The sequence below is a fragment of the Carettochelys insculpta genome, chromosome 2 (assembly GCF_033958435.1).
Source record: "Carettochelys insculpta isolate YL-2023 chromosome 2, ASM3395843v1, whole genome shotgun sequence".
Lineage (NCBI taxonomy): Eukaryota > Metazoa > Chordata > Testudines > Carettochelyidae > Carettochelys > Carettochelys insculpta.
Genome location: NC_134138.1, coordinates 98,112,329 through 98,136,867, shown reverse-complemented (window position 1 = coordinate 98,136,867; position 24,539 = coordinate 98,112,329). Strand labels below are relative to the sequence as shown.

General features: G+C 44.4%; 1 protein-coding gene across 3 annotated transcripts in view; it reads left to right on the top strand.

Annotated features, from left to right (window-relative positions):
• The window catches only part of PIEZO2 (piezo type mechanosensitive ion channel component 2), a 443,043-nt gene that overhangs the window by 71,816 nt on the left and 346,688 nt on the right, over positions 1-24,539 (top strand). For all 3 annotated transcript variants that reach the window (XM_074987458.1, XM_074987460.1, XM_074987459.1), the window contains exon 2: positions 13,683-13,778. In XM_074987458.1, coding sequence (XP_074843559.1) covers positions 13,683-13,778 — 96 coding nt within the window. The remainder of the gene's footprint in view (positions 1-13,682; positions 13,779-24,539) is intronic.

Sequence of the window (24,539 nt, the reverse complement as noted above, 5' to 3'; positions counted from 1 at the left end):
GAGTTTCATGTTTTCTAGGGAGTTTGTTTTGCACAGCTGGTTGTCATTTTTGAGTAACTTTCTTTTTTTGGGGTAACAATGAAAAGAGTGTAGCTATAGACTGGGATTTTGACTAGAGGTAGGTGCCTAATTCCTCTAGCTTTTGGTGAGAGTTGGGCAACCTCACTCCTTTAAGTTCTTGTGGAAATCCTAGCTCAATGTTTGGTTCTTTTTTAAAAAAAAAAAACCAAAAAGTCTTTGGGATTGGTTGAGTGTTTTAAGGTGTGAACAGCCTCAAATTTGTCTTTCAGCCAAAAAAATCGTTTTGCTGCATGTTAAACATTTTGCCAGCAGCACTTCCTCAAGTGAAGATTTTTATCCAATGTCTGTGTGTTGCTGGCAAAATAGCATAAAAATTGAACCAAAAATGAAGTCAACAGGTAACAAACTTCCTTGAAGAATATCTTTGCTGAGTCTTCGTAATAAACTTTGAACTGTAAAGTTGTTAAACAAGGTGCAAGCGCTATGCAATATCCTGCTGCAGATGGAAGAAATATGACTTCATTATAGTTGGCTGGATCAGTTCCTCTTCATGATAATGCACACATCAGCCTAGAGAGGATGTTGCCAAGAATAATACATAATCTACTGAGCCTACAGTAAAAGCTTACAAAAAATCTATTTTTACATAGTTCTTGAAAAGAAGGAAGCAATAGCAGGCAGTAAATTAATTCCATTATTAAAAAGCCACTGCTGTTAAGGTAATGTAAATATGAAAACAATTTGAGTAGACAGCTAATTTCGTATTATGCTGTCTATGTCCTTCACCGTTTTTTTTTTCTCTCGCTACCATCTTAGTTTTTGCCACACATTGTGATAAATAGGGATGTAGTAAACATCTGGAGTGCCAAAGTACACTTTGAATTTCAAGTATTTTAGCGGTGAGGAGGAGCTCAGGTTGTGAAGGTTATCAACCTTTTTCGACAAATCAGATTAGAAGTATAATATTTTTCTTGCTTAAGTGATGGTATTATTTCAAAAGACCAAGGAGTTATGCATTCATTACCATTTCTCCCACTCTGCTATATAAATCTTGTTTGTCGTCCAGATTTTCTTAATTTAGCTGGTGAAGGCACTAGACTTGTCCAGAAAGACTGCTGTGTGATGTCTCAAGATTAAAGAATGCACAAATCTTCAGATCAGAAGTTCTACCTGCTTTCAGTATTGTCCTAATGCTTGTGAAAAAGGTGAACTGATTTTGTATTCCAAATCCAAAGGTTCCTGCAAAGAAGCAACAGAAAACATTTTAAATTGCAGAACAAATTCCTTAAATATAGCTACCTTTATAGTGTTTGAAGAATTGTTTTGAACATTAAAGGTGAATCTACACGAGAGCACTACTTCGAAGTACCAGGCACAACTTTGAAATAATGCGTGCCACGTCTACACACGCTGCACGCTACCTTGAAGTTGAGGTCGACGGTAGGCGTGGAGACATTGAAACCACTATTCCTGCCAGAAGATGGGAATAGCACCCTACATTGACGTCTAACATCGATTTGTAGAACATGTGTTCATGTGCTGCGTCCCACGACTTTGAAATAGTGGAGACGGCCATATCAGCAATCAGCTGTTAGGCGGAGACATGCTGTCCAGCCCCTATGAGGATCTAAGATCTGTGTGCCCACCAGCTCTTAAAGCTGCATGGACCCGGAAACCACGTAGCAGGAAGCTGAGACCATGCAAGCAGCAGCCGTGCCACTGCATGGCTCAGAGACACAAGATGGCAGCCAGCCAGCCCCCTGAGCACCATCAGGGAACCCCCCTCTGGGTCATCCCAGGGCTCCCAGGTCTCCAGCCAGTGGGACAGGAGGTGGGGGTTCTTCCTGGTCTGACTCTGAGCTCTGCAACCTGCTGGGGCTCTGGGGTGAGGAGGAGGTGCTCCGCATAATGGGGAGCAAGTGGCAGAATGCAGAAGCATTTGCCCAGCTGGCCGAAGGCCTGACGCCCGGGGTCACCCGGCCCGCGCTCCTGAACATGTCAGGAGTAAAATCAAGGAGTTGTGGCAGGGTTATGCCTGACTGTGGGACTTGGCCAGCCAGTCTGGGGCCGCCCCTGCTGCTTGCTCCTATGACTGGGAGCTCAGGGCCATCCTGGGCCCCCAGGACACCTCAACCTGGACGTCCTCAACACCATGACCAAGGAACCCCAGCAGGACATGGAGCCGGAGTCGGGACCGGGAGCCAGCCCCATGCCCCCAGGGCCAGAGCCGGGACCGTCCTCCCCGCCGTCGGAGTGGCCCAGTGAGGAGGGGGAGCTGGTGCTGGATGTCCCCTCTCACAGCTCTAGCCAGCCATCTGCCTGACGGACCTCCCCTGACTATGGTGACGGATTGTCAGGTACGTACCCCACAGGACACACCCCCCTAGGGCATGGGGCTGGGGCACCATGTGACCAGGGCCCCCCATGTCCTCTAGCAGACCCCAGCCCTCTAGGACTCAGGCAGACCATGGCCCTGGGACAGCGCCATAGTCACCAGTACCCGTCAGCATTCGCGCCCTCCGACAGTGTCATGCCCAGTCCCTGGGAGGAGCGGGGGTGGACCACATAAAGGGGCTGCCCACAGGGCCACCACCCACACTGATGGGGGATGGGATGGTGGCCAGACAACCATGGGGGGATGGGGGACATGGGCCACAGGGCAGATCTGGGTACTCACAGCCTCCCTCTCTTTTCCCCCATTTCCGCAGCCATGCCATCAGAGGGCCAGGACCTCCCCCGACCCCCCGGATCCCTGGACCATGACCGCCGTGGGGGCACCATCGGTGCTGGGATGCGCTTCCCCCTGCTGGGGCCAGAGGCATGCCTCCCTGAACTGCGAGGTGGCCTCCGCCCTCCAGCACCAGGTGGACATAATGGAGTGGAGGCTCCACTTTGAGGAGCAGTAGGCCTCCTGTTGCCGGGAGGCCTGGAGGAATTTTATGGCCGCCTTCAACAGGGTGGCTGCCTCCTTTTGAGGGGCTGGTGGCCGCCTGCCCTTCCTGATGCCCTGCCTGCCAGCGCCCCAAGGGCAGGAGCCCACTGGAGCTGATGACTGGGCTGAAGACCCACCCCGGCCATACCTCCCCATCCTCCTGGCCCCCAGCCAGCCTCTCCAGGGACTCTGGACAAGGGGGGGCCAGCGACTTAGATGCGGTGGGGGTCGCGCCTGTCCACCCCGTGCTGGAATTATGGACCGGCAGCCGGCCGGTCCATGTGCTCCTCTCGTGTATATTAGTTATCCCCCCATGTACGTAGTTTTGATATTTATTTATTGTTCCAAGATCATAGGTAAGCGTTTCAATTACTTAACAAGAATTCAGTTTTATTTTTCCCAAACTCCTGTGGTACGTGTGCTTTTGGTGGGGTTAGGGTGTGGGTAGTGGGGGCAGGGTGCAGGGGGCCTGGGCCCAGGGTGCAGCGTTCACTGGGCCCCCCCCAATTAAAGTGCTCCCTCATGGCCTCCCAGACCTGGACTCCCTCCTGGTGGGCTTGGGGGCTAGAGGTGGCAGCTAGCTGGGGATAGCCCATTCTGGCCTTGACCTCCCACTGCTGCACGAAGGCCTCCCCCTTGTTTTTCACCAGGTTGTGGAGCATGCAGTAGGCACCCACAACCTGAGGGATGTTTGGGAGACCCACATCCAGGTGGGCCACGAGGCAGTGCCACTGGCCCTTCAGGCGTCCAAAGGCTCGCTCGACTACCTGCCGGGCGTGGGTCAACCGGGTGTTGTAGTGCTCCTGACTGGTGTTGAGGTGGCCTGTGTACGGCCGCATAAGCCAGAACTGGGGAGGGTAGGCTGCATCTGCCAAGAGGTAGAGGAGCACGGAGCTGTCCCCCCCAATGGGATCTCCCTCTGGGGGATGTAGGTCCCAGCCTCCAGCCAGTGGTGCAGGCCTGAATTGCAGAACATTCAGGTGTCATGGGTGCAGCTGGGCCAGCGTTCTGGAAGTGGCCCCGGCTGTCCACCATGGCCTGCAGGAGCACCAAGTGGTAGCCTGTTGGAATAAAGTCTGGATACTGTATGTGAAGCAACAAAAGTTTATTACAACCAGCTGGCGGAGTGATTCTGAACTTGGTCGAGTTTCAGAATACACTGACAGGTGCCAAGTTGTGATTGGTTATATAGAGAGCTGATAGTCAGAGGCAAGAATAGAAGCAGACAGTAAGGAAATGAGCATAATCAATGAGCAATCAATGCGTGATCCAGATGAATTAGCGAACAATCTGGGAGTTACAAAGTGTTTCCATGTGCAGTTTACAGAACATGTTGTCTATAAACACTCTTCCTGTCCACAACTATGGTCCGGGGTGTAGATGGGGTATGCTGGTCCCATCGAGGGCCCCGAAGCAATTCAGGAACCCCACGGTGGCGAATCCCATGACGGCCGCATCCAGGTCTCTGACTCGGATGACCTTCTGGAGCAGCAGGGTGTTGAGCTCATGCACCATCTGTGGGGATGGGACATGAACACGTGCAGGGTGTGTCCTGCCCCCCACTTGGGCCCCTCCTTCCCCAGCCCCTGACCCTCAGGGGTGCATGCCCAGTTCTCCTTACCTCCATCATGATGGCCCCAACTGTGGCCTTGCCCATGCCAAACTGATGGCCCATGGAACGATAGCTGTCTGGAGTGGCCAGCTTCCAGATGGCAATCACAACCCTTTTCTTGACGGTGAGTGTGCACCATATGCAGGTGTCCTGGTGCCTCAGGTTGGGAGTGAGCCACTGGCAGAGCTCCAGGAAGGTCTGCTGCTGCATGCAGAAGTTCCACAGCCACTGGTCGTCATCCCACTCCCCCATAATCAGGTGATTTCCCCCCCTCCCCACTTGGAGCTGGTGGAGCACCCAGCTGGTGGGGGGAGGGGGAGCAGGTGGGCCTGATAGTCTGGGGCATTCCCTTCTTCTGCCAGGGAAGGGTCCCCTGCCAGGAGGTGCTGGGCTGTGGCTTGGAGGGCTTCCAGCTGCTGCTGCTGGGTGTCCATATCTGCGGGCACGGAGTGTGCAAGGCTTGTGTTGCCAATGCAGGACTCATGCTGTGCAGGCTGAGTGCGTTTGGGAAGGGCCTTTGAAGGAGCGGCTTGCTCTTATCCTGGAAGGGCTAGTTCACCCTGTGACCCCATCCACGGTCTTTCCTGGCCCCTTGCTTTATAAGAGGCTGCTTGTGTGTGTGGATGCTCCCTTCTGCATCTGGGGTAGCCCCTTTTGATGTAGCACATTGCTACTTCAAAGTTGAACGTCAGTGGCGCCTGGCCTGGAGGGTGCGTAGACGCTACACGTCAATGTCGTTACTTCAAAATATGCTGCTACTTTGTAGTGCTCTAGTGTAGACATAGACTGAAAATGAAGTAATGACTGAAGGATATGGAGATGCAATTTTGCTTGGCTTTCCTGTTTAGTTGTAAATCAATTATGTGTGGAATGTCTCTCTCTTCTGACTGATGCTGTATAATGCACTCCTCTTTCTAGCTATTAAGCCCTGGTCTACATGTGAAAATTAGTTAGGTTTAAATGTGTTGGTCACAGGGTGTGAAAAATCCTCACCCCCTCAATGGCTTAGTTACGCCACCCTAACCCCTGGTACAGACATGGAATGAAAGTTCTTGCATTGACCTATTTACTGCCTCTTAGGGAGGTGCATTATCTATGCCAACAGGAAAATCCCTACCACCAGTTTTCAGAGAGGTAGCCATGTTAGTCTGAGAAAATACATGAAGGAGTCCAGTGATACCTCAGAGACTAACAAATTTATTAGGACATGTTTTCACAAGATACAACTCTCTCTGCTTCAGATGCTTCAAGTGAAAGGGGGGGAATTACAAAAGCTTTTCTTTCACTTTAAGCATCTGGGACTGCGACTTGTATCTCATGAAAGCTAATATCCTAATAAACTTGTTAGACTCTAAGGTGCCACTGGACAGATCTTTGTTGTTAGTGTAGTTGATGTCTAAGCTGACATGGTACAGTGGTGCTGCAGTAGTGTTAAGTTTAGACAAGCGTGAAATTAAATGTTGGTTTTAGAAATGTTTGTACAAAAATCTTGCTAGTGGCTATTAATATTTCATATAAAAATAAATTTTTGTTAATGGGACGTGGCAGTAAATTGCAACCATTAGAACAGCCTCCATTTTCTACAGTGCACATTTCCTCATGCCTTGCTGTCAAACTGTCATTTATTTGCAGGCAGGTCTTGTCATCTTGTGTATATAAAGCACCTGGCACAAGCAGCCTTGGGCCTCTCTTGTTAGGGCCTCTTGGCACTTTTTCCATTACACACTATTAAATATATCCAATATTTAATATTTAAAATATGAAGCAAGAGTGTACCACAAGCTAACATCCCAAAATGTGTTTTGTTTTAAAATGTCTTTGTAAAATTCTGTATAACATATGTATGCTTTCTGGTAAAGAAATTGAAGTACTTTTTAAAAAGTAATTAGATGGGGAAAAAAGTTCAGAATTTAACTTCTTACAATGAATTGCAGTAGCTGTCCTAAAATGATATCAAAATAACGTGAGAAGTGTTAATCTTTAAGAGCCTAAGTAGGGCTGTCACTTACACTTAACTTGTGATAAACTTTTAGTCGTATTTAATTCTTTTGAGTTAATCACTCTGGTAAATAGAATACCAACTGAAATTTAATATTTGAGGATGGGTTTTTCCACATTTTCAATATTGATTTAAATTACAACACAGAATACCAAGTGTACACACTCACTTTATTATTTTTGATTACAAATATATGCACCGTAAAAATGTGAGAAAGAAAAATAGTATATTTCACCTCCTACAAGTGCTGAGGTGCAATCTCTTTACTGTTAAAGTGTAATGTACAAATGTAGGTTGTTTTTTGGCTACATAACTGCACTCCAAAGTTTAAAAAAAAAATCTAAAACTTTAGAACAGGAGTCAGCAACCTTTTTGGAGGCAGAGTGCTGAAATTTGACCTTTTGATCTCTATGTACAGTTCAAGTACTGGCGAGACCTTTTAAAGTCATTAATAATCTTTCTTACGACAGCTTTGTTAATACTGTGTAGGTGGTGGTTGGTAGCATTAGCTGGTGTTTTGCTAATCCACAAGCAGCATGGCTTTGATCAAGAGGAGGAGGAGTGAGGCTGAACTCCCACCTTGTGTGCCAATGAAAGTCAGCTGATATGCTACCCTTGGCATCCATGCTGGGGGTTGCTGACCCCCACTTTGGAACCTGTACGTCATTCCTATTTCCTATTCTGCCAGTCACTAAGACAAACAATTTTGTGTACACTGATGGGAGATCCTGCTTCTTATTTACAATGTCAGCTGAAGAAGTGGGTCTGTCCCACGAAAACTCACCTAATAAACTGTTTTGCTAGTCTTTAAAGTGCTACTTGACTGCTTTTTGTTTTGATAGTGTATAGACTAGCACAGCTCCCTCTCTGTTACTATTCAGCAGAAAGTGAAAACAGGTATTTACATGGCACTTTTGTTGCTGGAATTGGAAGATAGTAACCAAACTTGACTGTGTGAACAAGAAGTAGGTTTGAATGGACTTGTAAGCTCTGAAGTTTTATATGGTTTTATTTTTGAAAGCACTTTTTTTGTGCAGAATTATGTTAGTAAGTTCAACTTTCATGATAGTGTTTTCACTACAGTAGGTGTATGAGGTAATCAAAAAATAAAAATTTTCAATTTACAAATACTTGCACTGCAAAAAAATGAATATGGTACACTTTATCTTCTAAATCAAAGTATTAGAAAATGTAGAAAGCATCCAAAAATAAAATGAGCTACTATTTTATAATGATTTTTTTAACTGCTTGATGGCCCTAATCCTAAACATAATTTTAGTCACTGCCCTTAATTTAACAAAAAAGGTACTGTAAAAAGGCTCCTGCCTGTGCAAAGAGATCTAGAGAGAATTGTTCTTAGACAGTAGCCAGAATATAATAGTTTGTTGCAACCGAAGCATAATGTACATGTCCTACTGCTATGCTAAAAGCGTTATTCACTCTCATATTACTGCTGGGTTTTGCTTATTTTTTTAATTTAATTTCAGATCATAAATATTTGTTACGGTGATTATGAATATTGAAAACTTGAGATTTGTGGTGTGGTCTCACACTGAAACTAGTCTCTAATCTGGTGGTGGATGTGTGGCCCACAGGACGTTTTGCAACATGGAATGCCAGATTACTCTGGTTTCTATTCCTACCAGTATTATTAAAGTGACACACTTGTGAAGCAAGGGCATGTGAAGTGGGTGCCTGCTGGTTGTATACAACATTCTGAGGGCGCTGGGCACTCTCTCTGCAGCCGGACAAAGCGGTCCTACAGTTCAGTCAGCATATCCTGTAAATTCTAGATACATGAGTACAGCCATTAAAACAAACATATCTAGGGAGATCATTCTGGTTAGGACAATCTTGTGGCCCGCTCACCAGTCTAGGTTGCCATATTATAGATAATTTTTATATGCAGTAAAAGCCTGGTTATCTGGCACCCGAATAATTAGCACATTCAGTTAACCCGCATGCTGTAGGGTCAGCTGCCTGGCTGGGGGTGTAGAATGGGGCTGCTTATCTGTCCCCAACCCAAATAACCAGCACATTTTATCATCTGGTATCTTAGTTCCCAGGGAAACTGGGGATGTCAGATGATAATGCTTGTACTGTAGGTAGTCAAATATTATCTATGCAATCATTTTGTGTTAACTTTTAATAAAATCTCAGTTATAAACTATTTTAAAAAGGTATGTTTGTGCTGCACATTTTAGATTTTCTGTCCAAATTCTGCACTGTTACTTCACTGAAACTCAGCTGATAACAAATGGGCTCAGAGCAGAATGTGTATCATTCTTTCAGTGTACATAGACAGCAGTGCTCAGCCAGTTCAGTATAAGGCTAAATCTCATTTCTTCTTAACTATAGTTCTTCAGCTTGTTTTTTATAAAACTGAAATATCCTACATATCTAATTTTGGTTGTATTGTGCATTTTAGCAGGATGGTGTAAAATATTACGCAGCTCATGTTATGTTCCAGCAATAGGTTGCTTCTGATTGCTCTGGGATAAAGGTGTGAAATTGTTAATTGATTTGTTGGGAATAAGTGTCTGTGCTGCTTCTGGTAACCGGCACAGCATTTCTCACCTTTGGGTCTAAAAAGAAAAGTGTTTTGAAATTGTTTTGTACAGATGAGCAGTTCAGTGAAGGGCTTGTTTTTTTTGATTATAGCAGATGTATTTGGTGTTGGTCAGATTCTTAACTGAAGGATTTCTTTAATTAAAAGGAAAATATACATGCTTTATTTAAATGGTGGGGCTCAGGGAAGGGAGTGGAAAGTGCAGGGCAGGAGGTTGGGTGGGAGGCCTCAGAGCACGGAGTGTAAGGTGCAGGAGTCACAGCAAGGAGGTTGCTTATTGGGGGAGGGAGCGCAGGAGAGGGGGCTAGGAGTGTGTGGGGCTGTGGCCAGGGAGTAGGGGTACAGGAGTGAAAGCAGTAGCTAGGAGAGGGTGGGGCGGGGGGCTGAGGTCAGATGGTGGAGGGTGCAAGATTGAGGGCGGAGGGTGGGGAAGCTGGTAGGGCTATGTATGTGATGGTGCAGAAGTAGGGGAGCTGGCCACATGGCTGGGAGTTATAGGGGAGCTTGCTAGGGACTCCCATGGTAGCAAAGGTGTCATTGGTCTGTGGGGGAGAGCCTGGACTGTTGTTTTTGGTGGCAAGAAGATGCCAGGGCCCTCATGTCTCCTTCGGGGTAGGGCCAATGGGGATACGCCGTGGCTTGATTTCTGGCTCTGACATCTTCTCCAGGAGGGATGAGTTGACAGTTCCTGGCACTGGGATTGTCTTGGGTAGGGCAATGGTTGGTTGGGCCTTGGATTCTGTCCCTCTGCCTTTCACATATCCTCTGGGAGTGGGAGGGGGGATGTTTCAGGCCTCAGCTTCCAGCCCCTCACCTGTCCTAAGGGCGGAAGAGCAGTTTAGGCTGCAACTCCCAGCCTCTCGTGTGCCTTCAAGGGGCATTTGTGTGGGGGGCAGGGGTGAGGCTGCTACCCCCAGCCCCCTGCCTGTCACGGAGAGTGGGGGCTGTGTCAGACCATGGCTCCTGACCTCCCTGCCTGCTCTGAGGGAGTGGGGCCAGGTCAGGCCACAGCTCCCAGCTGGGAGGGCCTGGTCAGAACTTTCCCGGAGGGTAGGGGGTAGCAGGTCATGCCATGGCTTCTGTCACCAGAGGGGCAGGTCAGCCTGTGACACTCCAGGTTCCCCACCTGAAGGAATATTTTCCCATTCCAAAATACATCATCATTCTTTTCACAAGCTGTTTTGTGTACACACATGCGTATACGATTCTAGCAGATGTACCTGGCATTGCTTGGGTTCTCGTAGGGGCACAGGATAAGAAGCAGGGGGTACAGAAGTCAGGGTAGGCAAATGGGATTTGGGTGTGTGTGTGTGTGGGGGGGGTAAACTGGAGCACAGAGGAGGATGAACCAAGTCAGGCATTTTGAACTGGATCCTCGCATGCGGGCAGGGCAGTGGCGGCTTTAAACTGCGGGGAGACGAGGTTGAACTGGAGACAGGCATGGGGCTGTACCGGCAGCAGGGTTGAACTGGGGCCGGGGAGGTTGAGCCAGAGTTGCACCTAAGGGGTGGTGAACTAGAGCCAGAGGCAGGGAAGTGGGGTGAGCAGGATCTATGCGCAGGTGGTGATCAGAGCTGAGGGGCAGTAAGGGGCTGGACTGGGGCTCTGCAGAGCTGGTGGGGTTGAATCAGGGCTGGGGGGAGGGAGAGAGTTAAGCGCAAGTGGAAATCGTGCATTTCCAGGGTTTACTGTGGGAATCGGGGTCAGCTGCGTAAGAACGGGTTCACGTACTCTGGGTTCGTGTACTTGGATACCTTTCTGTATATGTAGACTTTAGTAAGACATTGGCTAAGTCTCTCATGGTTTTGTTTTTTTTTTTTTTGTTTGTTTGTTAACAAACTAGGGAAATACAACTTACATGGAGGTACTATAAGGTGGATGAATAACTAGTTACACAGCCATGCCCAGAGAGTAATCATCAATAGTTCACAGTCATGCTGGAAGAGCATAACGAATACGGTTTCACAGGGATCAGTTTTGGGACTGATTCTGTTTGATATCTCCATAAATAATTTAGTTAATGGTCTAGAGAGTTCACTTTTAAACCTTGCAGGTGATACCAAGCTGGAATGGTTTGCATGTGATTTGTAGGATGGGGTTATAATTCAAAATGACCTGGACAAACAGGAGAAATGGTCTGAGATAAACAGGATGAAATTCAATAAGGACTAGTGCAACAAGTACTCAACAAGGTAGAAAAAAAATCAGTTGCACAAAGGCAAAATGGGAGGCAGGTCTGGGAAGGAATACTGTAGAAAGCGACGATCTGGGAGGTCATAGTGGACCACGAGCTAAATACAACTCAAAAAAAAGAAAGGGTGGGGGGAACCTCCATCATCCTAGGTTTTATTAGCAGGAGTGTTGTGACCAGTTGGAATATCGTGTCTGGTTGTGGGCACCACATTTCAGGAGAGATGTGGACAAACTGGAGAAAGTCCAGAGAAGAGCAATGAAAATAATTAAGTATCTAAATAAATATATGACCCATGAGAGAAGAGTGAAATAATTAGATTTGTTTAATCTGTAAACAGAGAAGGCCAAGATGGGACATAAGAGCTTTCAGTTACTTAGAAATTTGTTAAAAGGAGGATAGAAATTGTGTGGGGTTTTTTTCCCCTGTAGTGGGGCCTCTCATGGTCCTGGACCCCAGGCCCCTGCTCATTCCACAGATGAAAGAGAGTCTAATGCTGTTCCAGGCACCTCTGCTTTTATGATGTGTGGAAGTCTCACAACCATAGTTGCTAAGTAACAGAGAGAAAGCCGTGCTAGTCTGTATACGCCTAATGAATTATTTTGTTAGTCTTTAAAGTGCTACTTGACTGCTTTTTTGTTTTGATAGTTGATGATAGTAACCCCGCTGGTTACCTAGCTACAGGGGAGCAGAGCCCTCCAGGCCCTTGCTCCGCCCCTTCCTCTCTCTAGCATTCCTGAACTTCCCCTTTGTACGCTCCACCAGCTGTCTTCTATAGCCTTTTGCTCCAGGGGCTCACAGCTGCCAGCCATCAGGACCATGGTTTGCTCAGCCAGCTCCCCTTACCTCCTCAGGTCAGGGTGGCATAAGAGAGCTCTGGTTCAGGCTTTGTGGCCAGTAGTCTGTCACACTTCTTAACCTCTGATCATGGGAGAAGAAGCAATTGCTTAAATTGTAGCAAGGGAGCATTAGGCTGGCCATTAGGGAAAACTTGTCAACTGTCGGGGTGTGTTAACTGCTGGAGTAAACGGCCTAGGGAGGCTGTGGAATCCTGTCAGGGATGGGATAGATGGTGTTTGGCCCTGCCATGAGTACAGGGGACTGGACTTGAGGACCTTTTGAAGTTCCATCCAGTTCTGTGATTCTAAACAGGTGGATCACGTCCTGCTGTGGTTCTTTTAATAAAGGAGTTCACATACTTGATTTGCAACATAGTCTGCTTTTACAACTCTGACGGAGCAAACGCTGTTTTTCATGGTGTTGCTTCTTAAACAAATATTTCCTGAAAGGATCTTTTTCAGTTGAAAATACAGTAATTCTGAACATATGAATAAAAACAGTTAATAAACTATTTGCCTCCTTTGCAGAATTCCTGGTACTAATTCTGTCAGTATGAAATTTGAAAATACCACTGGCATGGAGAATTGATATGGGGACTCTGTTTTCTCACTACAGGGTCTTTTGTTCAGCTTTACCCTTGGGAGTTTACCTTGGGTCTTAATAAGAGTCCTGGAATGAGCACAGGATAAAAGCTAGCTGTGAAGTATTGATTCCAGAATTTTTGTGGTTAAAAATAAAATATGAATGTTACATTCTGCATAACCACAAATAACAGGGGAACATGGAGAGAGAGGTTTTAATTTCACTACAGATTGGACCTCTCTGATCTGGCACCCTTGGGAGCCAAGTGGTCCCAAGGGAGGGATTTTGCCAGACCAGGGGAGGTCAGGACACTCTGGGCTGGCCCTGCTTTGGCTGAAAGGGCTCCTAGTCCCTGAGACATACTGCCAGACCACAGCTATTGCCAGACCAGAGACTCCCAGAGCAGAGAGGTTTAATCTGGAGATTGAATAACTTTATGAATTTAGTCTGTCTTCCCCAGTAGTAATAATTTTTAGTGCCTTCTACCTGAGAATCTCAGATATTAATTTAAGTATTGCTGTATTCCTTTGGGGTAGGTAACATTATCCTAATTTTACAGATGAGGAAAATGAGGGCACGCAAGTAACTCTCATGCAAGGTCAAATAGGAAGTCTGTGGTGCAGCTGGAAGAACAACCCAGGTCTTCTGACTCTGTCTTCTGCCTTAACCACAAGACCACCCTTCCTCTAGAATGAAATATGTGATACTGCAGGCATGTTTTGAATCACTATATTGCTTTCTTTAATTGATCCTTTACTAATTCTGTAAAACATATACCATGAATGATGATACCATTAACTTTCTTCTGTAGTAGTTGTAAGTATTTGTCAAATACACAGCTCATGACAAATGCAATTTGTCTTTTAAGCTTGAGTATTCCCAGAGAGGTTGGCCAGATTAATAAACATACACTCTTTTTTTCTTTTTCCTTTGCAGCATGTGTGTTCCGTTACAATGGGCTCTCTTTTGTCTACCTCATCTACCTTTTGCTCATTCCTCTGTTTTCAGAACCCACAAAAACAACAATGCAAGGTAAGAGTTCCTCAGAAGTTTTTTGGTTCTTTTTTTAAAGTACATAATGTAATATGTACAAAAATCATTTAGGTGGTATAAGATGGAGTCTTAAAAATATTTATTCTTTCATTGGCTTGAACTTTTTCCTCCAGTAAGTGAACTGGTTTTGTCATGCTATTTAAACTCCCTGAATTTGGTTTCGGATGCATATTCCCTATTAACTGAGCAAATTAAATTCAATTATGGAGTATTCCTTTAAACAATGTGTATGTTAGACCAATGTATACAATGTATATGTACCCCATGTACATTGGCACTACACTGATCTCCCCGTCACCATAAATTTTGTAAAGTTTTTTCTATTCAGTTTTACAGTTACAGAATAAATAACTGCATCACTGGTTAAAATTATCTGCATGTCATGTAACAATCACACTTTTTAATATTAAAATGTTAAAAATAGAATTTTAGACGTGAAAAGATAGAAGCCATTTCAGAATTAGGATGTTTGTTATTCCCATGGGATATGTTGCTGAAACAAATAGGTTAATCTATAAAAGTCAATTCTCAGAAGTTGTGGGGGAATGGTATTGTAACTTCAGGGTCATTGAACAGTCAATGGAAATATGCTGCAGTAATGTAATATTTCTTTTTTGTGTTTTATTGGTGATATCTATGGTCTGTCAGTAGCTTATGGGAGCTGATTTAAGTGGCAGATCTCTGTTGAACTGATCCTTGCAGTTCAGGACTCTGCATCATATAGCTTGAATGAAACTCTTATGTTAAAGCAGTTATTGTACTTCCAGTTCACCTTGACTATTACTTAATGTAGTATTTCTCTTCAAGAAACATTTTACTTTTACTCAGGCGGGTGGTAGAGCGAATAATGAAAAGTAAGCCTCTTCCACACCGGGGTGACTGAAAAGGAGCCTAGCTGAGGCTGACAAGCGTAACTTGAAAATGTGACCTAAATCACTGGATTTGATTTGAATGAAAGCAGTGTCATGTTCATGGAGTACACTTCCCTACAGGAGCTCTCGAACAACGCTGCACAATTCTGATTAGTTAATGGACAATTGCACTATTTTACTGAATGAACATATCTGAGAAGAATAGTAGAAAACTAGACTTCAGGCATAAAAAAAGTCTAAAATTACTAGGCTTCTAGGGAGGCTTTACCTGAATCGGTGGCGTCATGCCCATATGAAGGACGTATAACATCTCTCTGATTTGTGGGGCTTCTATTACTCATCAGTCAACCCAAAGGGTCTCCCACATTGCATCTGGAGCTGCCCCTTTCCATTTGCACTGGCCGCTCTCTGTCCACGAAGGTAGTTCTGTTTATACTCTCCTGGCAACATCTGTCTGGTACATTTTGGAATGGGGTTATTGTGGCTCCTCTTCCTCCTCCTTGAGCAACAGAAGTTTTCGCCTTCTCTTGCAATAGCTTTTGGTCTGGTGGTCTTGTATGTGACCTCACTAGCTTCTAATATTTATATAGCTATTGTAGACTCTCAAGTCACATTGCATATTTGTTTTTTAAAGTGTGTGTGTGTGTGTGTGAGAGAGAGAGACCGAGACCGAGACCTGTGTTTTTTGGTAAATAGCTTACGTGTGATCCAGTGTTCTCCTGTGCTATGTTTGAGCTTCTGAAACCAGAGAAGAGAGAACCTGAGAGGGAAGGAGAGCCACATTCTAGTCAACTGCCAGTTTGAAAGACTCCAGCCTCTTACCTTTATAGACTAGAGGATTGTATGCATATGGTTGAGTAGCAAGTTCTCACTAAATGCCTACACTTGGCACGTTAACCGGCAAGTAACCCACTTACAAAGGTTTTAATAATAAATCATATGTTTTGTAAAAAGCAATTCTTGCAGTGTCTTGCATATGCAAATTCATTTGCCAGTTACTCCATTTACTTTCCTCTCCCCTAACAACTCCCAGTCAGTTGAATCAAACATTTTTCTTAAATTCACTGAGAGCATTCCTTGAGGAATCTTTAATTTTCTCCAAGTGCAGCCTCCCATTCTCAGGGTATCCTCCCTTTTTCTCATTACTAAGGAGAGGAGACAAGAAATGGAAACTTTCACTAACTTACAATATTCTTGTTTAATTTATGACACATGTAGAAATAATGTAACTCCAAGTGCTTGTTTTTACCAAGTTAAAGTACTGTGTTCTGTTCTATGTCACATTGAATTAATGCACAAAACTAGTTTGAGTAAAAAAGGAAATTAAACTCCAAATATGTTTCATCTTCTTTTCTTATTTATGTTGCTTCTATTACAATAAGGTAGTGCTTGAGCAACTACCTACACAATACATTGTGGGGGAAAAGAGGTCCCCCAGTGCCCCCCATCAAGTTCCATTGGAGGAGAAGGAGATAGAACCTAGTCTTGCACTCTTGAAAATATGTCCTTACCTTAACCATTAATTATAACTTTCACTATATTTTGTTTTTGCCGCTGGAAATAATGCTTTTTTGAAACCATGAAAGTAATTTTCAAAATATCATGCCATATTAAGTTCCATATCTTAGATAAATATGTTAGAAGATGCATTTAGTTAATCTATTTTACAGTAAATATGTCCTTGTAATTTATATTTATTTTGATTGCAGTAGCTCCTGAAGAATCCATCTCAGAATAGGGCCCTACTGTACTAGGTCCTGTGCATATAGATAACAAGGGACAAAGCTTACAGTCAAAATAGACAAGGTATCCAAAGAATAGCAGAAAAAGTATTATTAACCCTGTGTACTGACAGAGAACTGAGGTATGCCAAAATATGTGTAGTCTTCTGTTGACTTTAATGGGAACAGTTAGGTCAATGCTTTTGAATTTTCACCTTACGTGGCTTGGACAAAGTAATGTACATCTAGGGAGTGCATGGCAGGAATTGAATTCAGGGGACTTGGTGCTCAGTAACTTAATTTGCAAACTGTCATTGCTTTACTTTTAATCTAATGTCATCTTTCTAGTATATTATGGAATAAAAAGGAGCATTCATCTTTCCCCCTTGGTAACATTCATTAATTCATTACTACCACTATGGGTCCTCTTCTCCTTCCTAAAACCTCTGTAGTTTTAACCTGTGAGTCTCCCCCAAAAACTTAACATTAATACGGTGCTGTGGCAGGGGCCACTGGGTGGGATTAGTTTATACTTGGATGCATAAGTGTCCAGTGGAGCCAGCAAGAACAAAATTGAAAAATAAAATAAAATCAAGCATGGAAGGCAAACCCTCAGAATGTTAGGAAATCCCAGTTTAAGTAGAACTGTGCTGTCATTTTTACTGCGGAAAATTACAAGGACAGTGAGAAAATTAAACATTAGTAAATGCCCAGTTGTGGATTAAAATTTCTCTTAAAAGCACTGAGACAGAAGCAGCAAACCTAGAAAGGGAATATGGGTGCAGCTTCCGAGGTAATATCCAGTTACCATGTTGATTTTGTTTTGCTTTTTCTGTCCTTTTCAAGCCAACAAGAAAGCTTGATAACTTAAACAGACACATTTTTTAATGACTAAGTGTGATGTTTTTGATGGTCATTCCCATCCTTTCATTTTATTTTGTTTTATTTTTAATGTAGTTGGTTTAAAACAAGTTCTGAATTGGTTTGATGGATTCACTTTAAAACAATCCAATTATGTGCCATTTTCAGCAGAGCTTTTTTTTTTAGGGCGACCATCTCTCACTGTCCCAAATATGGGATGGGAAGATAAGTGGGGAGGTGTGGCTCCACCAAGCCCCAGGGAGTTGGGAAGGAGGCGGCAGCTGTCAGCCCTCCTTGGGAGCCTGGGGAAGCAGCAGCAGCCCATATTGCTCCCTGGGAGCCCTACAGAAGTAGCAGCTGCTGCCCCCACTCCCAGCCCTGGGGAAGCAGTAGCTGCTGGTGCTCCCCAAGACCCAGGAAAGCAGCAGCTGCTGCTGCCACAACCCCCCAGCCATGGGGAAGCTGCAGCTGCCCACACTCCCTGAACCTTGGGAAAGCAGCAGCAGCAGCTGCTGCTACTGCCCCCACCCCAGCTCTGGGGAACTGGGAGCCCCAGGGAAGCTGCAGCTTCTGGCATCCCACCCTCCCCCCTGCAGCACTGGGGGAGCTGCAGCTGAAAATTCCTGGTGAACTCTTTGAGAACTCCCACCAGCAGTGCTGGTGGAAAAGGTCAGCTGGTGGGAGGGTCCAAATAGGGGACAATCAGTCCCACTTAAAAAAAAAAAAAAAAGTCAGGGTGCTTTTTTGGCATCCCAAATATGGGACCGTTCCACCCAATACGGGAGGGATGGTCAGCCTAGCCCTTTTCAGTGGGGGGGAGTGCTTTCAAAAACATTTCAAATGGTCTCATAACATTTTACATCATAGTTCATTACACTGTTAATACACAGGCTATAGTGTGATGTCTTGGTGCTTGTTGCATTGAGTAAATTTAATTTAAAATCCAAACTTAATGTATTAGACAGACAGAGGAATATTTCTGTTAACTTTAAATGTGTAGAATGTGGAGGGTTAAATACCTTTGCTTGGTGACTTTGAAATGGTGTATGTCTACCTTTCTCTACCATGTGTATGTCTCCACAGAATATAGAAAGGCAAATTTATAGCTGTTTTTACTAGAAACAGCCAAACCACCATTAAATCGTAGAATCAATATGTAAAATAAAGTAAACTTTCTGTAAAATAAACATCTCAGTTTGTCTCCATAATTTTCTTTCCTTGTTCTATCTGTACTTGATTTTTAGTCTATAGAGTGTCTTCTGACCCAATTAATTGTTTGTTAGTTGGCGTTCCCTCCAATATTTTTTTTCACTGAACTCTGTACTCTTTCATGTGTGATTTTTTTTTTTTGTTTTTGTTTTTCCTGTCTCTTGTCCCTTCTACCTCACTTTTAACTTTTGTGTTTTCTTTTTGTCCATTTTTCTACTCTGACTTATTGCACTCATTGACTTACCACTTACTCATCAATCACCATTCTCATGCCTCTGGGTCCCCCCATCAATCTTTCTCTTTCCCTTGGTTCTTTTATTTCTTCCCTGTCTCCCTTAGTTCTTTTTCCTTTGGTAGTCTTTCCTCCAACTTTCAAAGAGACGCACAAGAAATGACTGTAGCCTGTTAGGTTGGCATGGACAAAATCAGTATAGCTGAAATTTTCTTTTAAAAGTTTTGGGGAGTAAAATACTGTATTGTATGTGAAATCCCTTTGAACTTCTTTCTCTCTTTATTCTGCAATGTTTATCTTCTAGAAAAAATGTGATCACTAAAATAAATAAATTCTTATCTCCTGTTTTGATGCGCACACATTCTTTCTCCTCAAGTTATGTTCTTACCCCTTGATCTGAGATCACATCCATTTCGCAGATGCTGTGTCTTCTCCAGCTTAAGCTGAAAAACAAAGATATTAAATTGACTGAAAAAATGTGGAATGTTACTTGCAGAAATACTGTTCAACCTTAATAGAGCTGGTTGAATAATAGAAAATATAATCACAAATAACCTATGCATTTAAAATTCATTGGGTTCGTTGCTCATCTTGTGAGGGAGGCGGGAAATCTGTCCACTCTGGGGGTGGTGGTGCTGTTGCTCAGCATTGGGGGAGGGATTGTGGGGTTGGGCTCCACTTGAGAGGGATGGAGGGGAGCTCCCTGCCCATGCCTTGCTCTGCAGCAACCCCAGGGTGCATGGACTGACCAGGAGCACTCAGGCTGTCTGGCTGCTGAGGAAAGGCACTGAGCACCTGCATTCCCTACCCTGCTGGCTGCTCAGTGCTGGAAGGGACTGGGAGCATGTGTTGGGGAGGGCGGTGAGCCAGGGCTAATCTCCAGTTTGCAGGTGGGGAGGGGGTGGCTGCGGGGAGAGAACAACAGGGCACAAGAGGCAGGCAAAAAGATAAGGATAGGTTGTTCTGCAGGGAGCTGTCTGCCTGCTGGCCCCTCTCGCTTCATTCCACAGAGTGAGATGGAGCTCTTCTCTTGGCCAAGGCATTAGGGGAGCGACAGATTCACATTGGTGGGTTGGTCACACCCCTAACCCCAGCCCCTACCTAGGTACTCCGTCTGGCCAGTGCATTGAGCTCCACTCCCTGGCTCCACCTTGTTACCTCCATGCTGGGAGTGCTTGGAATGCTGTCCCTTCCTGGCCAGCTGCCACCTGTGTGGTAACCCCAAATGCCCCGTGGCCCCACACAGCTGTGTAGCTTGCTTATTGGTAGGGCTGGCTCTACCCATACCCTTCACTGCATCCCTCCCCCATTACATCCTGTCCTTCCTCCCACTCCTGCTTGTCCCAACCGTGTGCCCCTTTTACCCATTTCCCACCCATCTTCTCCACCTCCCAGAGCCGTATCCCCATATCCTTTTCCCCTACGTTCTTGCACCCCATTTACTTCCACCCACTGCTGTACTCCTGCTCCCCACCTCCTCATACAGCTGTAGCTGTAATCTACCCTCTGCATTCCCATCCATCCTCCATGCGTCATCCACTCTCACTCCCATCCTGCTTGTGTTCTTGGCCTCCTCTACTCCGTATCCTCCCCACACCCCAATGATCCATCTTTTCCTCTCCAGCCCACCCTCATTCGGATTGGGTGATTTAGGCATACCTTAGAAAAGTGTGCGTGCATGTGTGCATTGTATATGTGTAAGAGACTGTCTTACTGTATGGAGGTGAGTGTATTGTCACGTGTATCTGTGTGACTAAAAGTTGCAGCTACCTCTTTTTGACTTTTACTCATTTTGCTAGCTTGTGCACAAAAAAAATGAGGTAAAATACAAATGTACTCATTTTACAGCAGGTTTTTGAAAGTGGGGGGATCTCTAAAAGGCTCTGTCTACAGTACCTCCCTGCTTCAAAATTTTGAGGAGTAAAGGGCCTTCAAAGTTGCCCTGGCACTTCAAAGAAACCGGCAGGTGAGCTGCGGCTACACGCAAGTCAGCATTTCGAAGTTTAAAACTTCGGAGTTGCTGTGGGGAGGAATTTACTTAATGAAGTGCTTCATATGCAGTGCAGCACTTCGTTAATAAACATCCAACACCCTGTTTACCATCCTCCCTTTGAAGTAGGGAGGTAGTGTAGACAAGCCCTAAAAGAAATGTATTAGTTCTTAAAAAGCAAAAGCAGTTAATTAAGAATTGCTGAAGATCCATAAGAACATAAGAATGGCCGTACTGGGTCAGACCAAAGGTCCATCCAGCCCAGTATCCCGTCTGCGGACAGTGGCCAATGCCAGGTGCCCCAGAGAAGGAGAACAGAAGACAATGATCAAGTGATTTATCTCCTGCCATCCATCTCCTGCCCTTGTACTGAAGGCTAGGGCACCATACTTTACCCCTGGCTAATAGCCATTTATGGACCTAACCTGCAAAAATTTATCGAGCTCTTTTTTAAACCCTAATAGAGTGCTGGCCTTCACAGCCTCCTCTGGCAAGGAGTTCCACAGGTTGACTGTGCACTGTGTGAAGAAAAATTTCCTTTTATTAGTTTTGAACCTACTGCTCATCAATTTCATTTGGTGTCCCCTAGTTCTTGTATTATGGGAAAAGGTAAATAATTTTTTTTATGTTCACTTTCTCCACACCCATTCATGATTTTATATACCTCTGTCATATCACCCCTCAATCGCCTCTTTTCCAGACTGAAAAGTCCCAGTCTCTCTAGCCTCTCCCCATATGGGACCCGTTCCAAACCCCTAATCATCTTAGTCGCCCTTTTCTGAACCTTTTCTAATGCCAGTATATCTTTTTTGAGGTGAGGAGACCACATCTGCACACAGTACTCAAGATGTGGGCGTACCATAGTTTTATATAGGGGAAGTATGATATCTTTTGTCTTATTATCTATCCCTTTTTTAATAATTCCTAACATCCTATTTGCTTTACTAACTGCTGCTGCACACTGCGTGGATGTCTTCAGAGAACTATCCACTATAACTCCAAGATCCCTTTCCTGATCTGTCGTAGCTAAATTTGACCCCATCATGTTGTACGTGTAATTTGGGTTATTTTTTCCAATGTGCATTACCTTACACTTACCCACATTAAATTTCATTTGCCATTTTGCTGCCCAATCACTCAGTTTGCTGAGATCTTTTTGTAGTTCTTCACAATCCCTTTTGGTTTTGACTGTCCTGAACAACTTGGTGTCATCTGCAAACTTTGCCACCTCACTGCTTACCTCATTTTCTAGATCATTGATGAACAAGTTGAACAGGATCGGTCCCAGGACTGACCCCTGGGGAACACCACTAGTTACCCTCCTCCATTGTGAAAATTTACCATTTATTCCCACCCTTTGTTTTCTGTCTTTTAACCAATTCCCGATCCATGAAAGGATCTTTCCTCCTATCCCGTGACCGCCTAATTTACATAAAAGCCTTTGGTGTGGGACCGTGTCAAAGGCTTTCTGGAAATCTAGGTATATTATGTCCACTGGGTGCCCCTTGTCCGCATGTTTATTAACCCCTTCAAAGAATTCTAATAGATTAGTTAGACACAACTTCCCTCTGCAGAAACCATGCTGACTTTTGCCCAACAATTCGTGCTCTTCTATGTGTCTTGCAATTTTATTCTTTACTATTGTTTCTACTAATTTGCCTGGTACTGATGTTAGACTTATCGGTCTATAATTGCCAGGGTCTCCTCTAGAGCCTTTTTTAAATATTGGCGTTATATTGGCCGTCTTCCAGTCATTGGGTATCGAAGCGGATTTAAAGGATAGGTTACAAACCACTGTTAATAACTCCGCAATTTCACATTTGAGTTCTTTCAGAACCCTTGGGTGAATACCGTCTGGTCCTGGAGACTTGTTACTATTCAGCTTATCAATTAACTCCAAAACCTCCTCTAATGTCACTTCCATCTGGGAGAGTTCCTCAGATTTGTCACCTAAAAAGGCTGGCTCAGATTTAGGAACCTCTGTAACATCTTCAGCCGTGAAGACTGAAGCAAAGAAATCATTTAATCACTCCGCAATGACACTGTCTTGCTTGATCGCTCCTTTTATATCTTTATCGTCCAAGGGCCCCACTGCTTCTTTAGCGGGCTTCCTGCTTCTGATGTATTTAAAAAACATTTTACTATCATTTTTTGAATTTTTGGCTAGCTGTTCCTCAAAATCTTTTTTGGCTTTTCTTACTACGTTATGACACTTAATTTGGGAGTGTTTATGTTCCTTCCTATTTTCCTCACTAGGATTGGACTTCCACTTTTTAAAAGCTGCCCTTTTCTCTCTCTCTGCCTTTTTAACATGGCTGTTAAGCCGTGGTGGTTCTTTGTTAGGTCTCTTACTGTGTTTTTTTTATTTGGGGTATACATTTCAGTTGGGCCTCTAGTATGGTGTCTTTAAACAGTTAATCCAAAGTATTAGACATTTCTTGGCACTTTTTTTTCCTAGCTATATCATAAACTCTTTGCTGCGGACTTGTTGTTGTTTTTATGTGTATGTTTGGCATCTACTACCCTGCAACCCTGATCTTAGTTGGAGTGTGTAGGTGCTAAACAGATAATCTGAAAGTCCATGTCTTAGTGCATGCTGGATATTGACACTTGAATATACATATGGATCTGCTTGTAGGCATGGGAATCAGGATCTGCAGATTTAATTACATAGGTATCTGAACAGAAGCTTTTCATGGTTGTACTCTGTGGACTGGTATTTACGATTCAGGAGCAGGCCTTTAAGGGACCCACTACAGCTGTGAAAATGTGTGGTACTTAGTCCCGAAACAAAGTTGCAGTATGTTTAGTGAACAAAAAACATTGACCGTGAAAAATGGGAAAAAGGAGGGAAAGACTCATGGTTACTAGCTGTAGTGCCCTGTAGCAAATAAAACCTGAACTTCAGCACAAATTATCTGTCCAAACAATAAATGTCTGGACTTTGCAGTGAAAATGAGCACATGACCAAGCTTGTGAAACAGCAAGCCAATGGGGGGGTGAAGGGGCAGGGTCTCAGGGAGGGGACAGACAGTGGGCAGGGTGTTTGGTTTTCTGGCATTACAAAGTTGGCACTGTAAGGGATGTGACATTTGGCCTTGCCACTAGTAACCATGAGTCCCCAGTATGTCTTCAGACAGAGGCAGAAATCGAGAATCTTGATGCCCTGCATTCCCCTGCTGTCTCACAAATACTGTTATCCACATGTTATGTATGTTGAGTCTCCCTTATGGACTGATCAGTCTAGGAGGAGAGAAACTGCTTTCCCTCCACCCGCTACTTATTTAGATGATATGGAAGAGGTCTGTTGTGTGGACCTATAGGTTTTCGGTTCACTTTTGGGGACTGAATACCTCAAGATTTGGTTAATGCTGTGAACAGACTTTCACTTGTTTTAGTAAATGTTCATCATTTTATATCTTTCCCAATTCTACAAGGGTTAAAAATTGCTCCCATCCAACAGATATTTAGTGACCCTTATGTGAAATGAGTTTGAATCCCCATTGAAGCACTCCCCTATATTTTGCATAACACTATAAGCCTTTCAGGACAGGGACTTTCTTTTACTAAGTGTTCGTAAGGTGCCTACCATCATACATCCTGATGGTATTGTTTGGATTGTCACCTTGTAGTGTTGAGTGGGCTTGTGTGTTCAAATGAACCCAATAGTGATGCTGCAGGGAGTCTTGTGGCCCCAGCAGGGTCACCTATGGCAGCAAGATCAAGTGGGAGGATCCAAACAAAGAAATACCTTAAAAGTCTGCAATGGCAGAACAGGCAGAGGTTAGTAAAGGTAATGCTACAATGGCTGTGAAGGCAGATGAAGGCTGCAGCAGACAGACTCCCAGTTGTCGT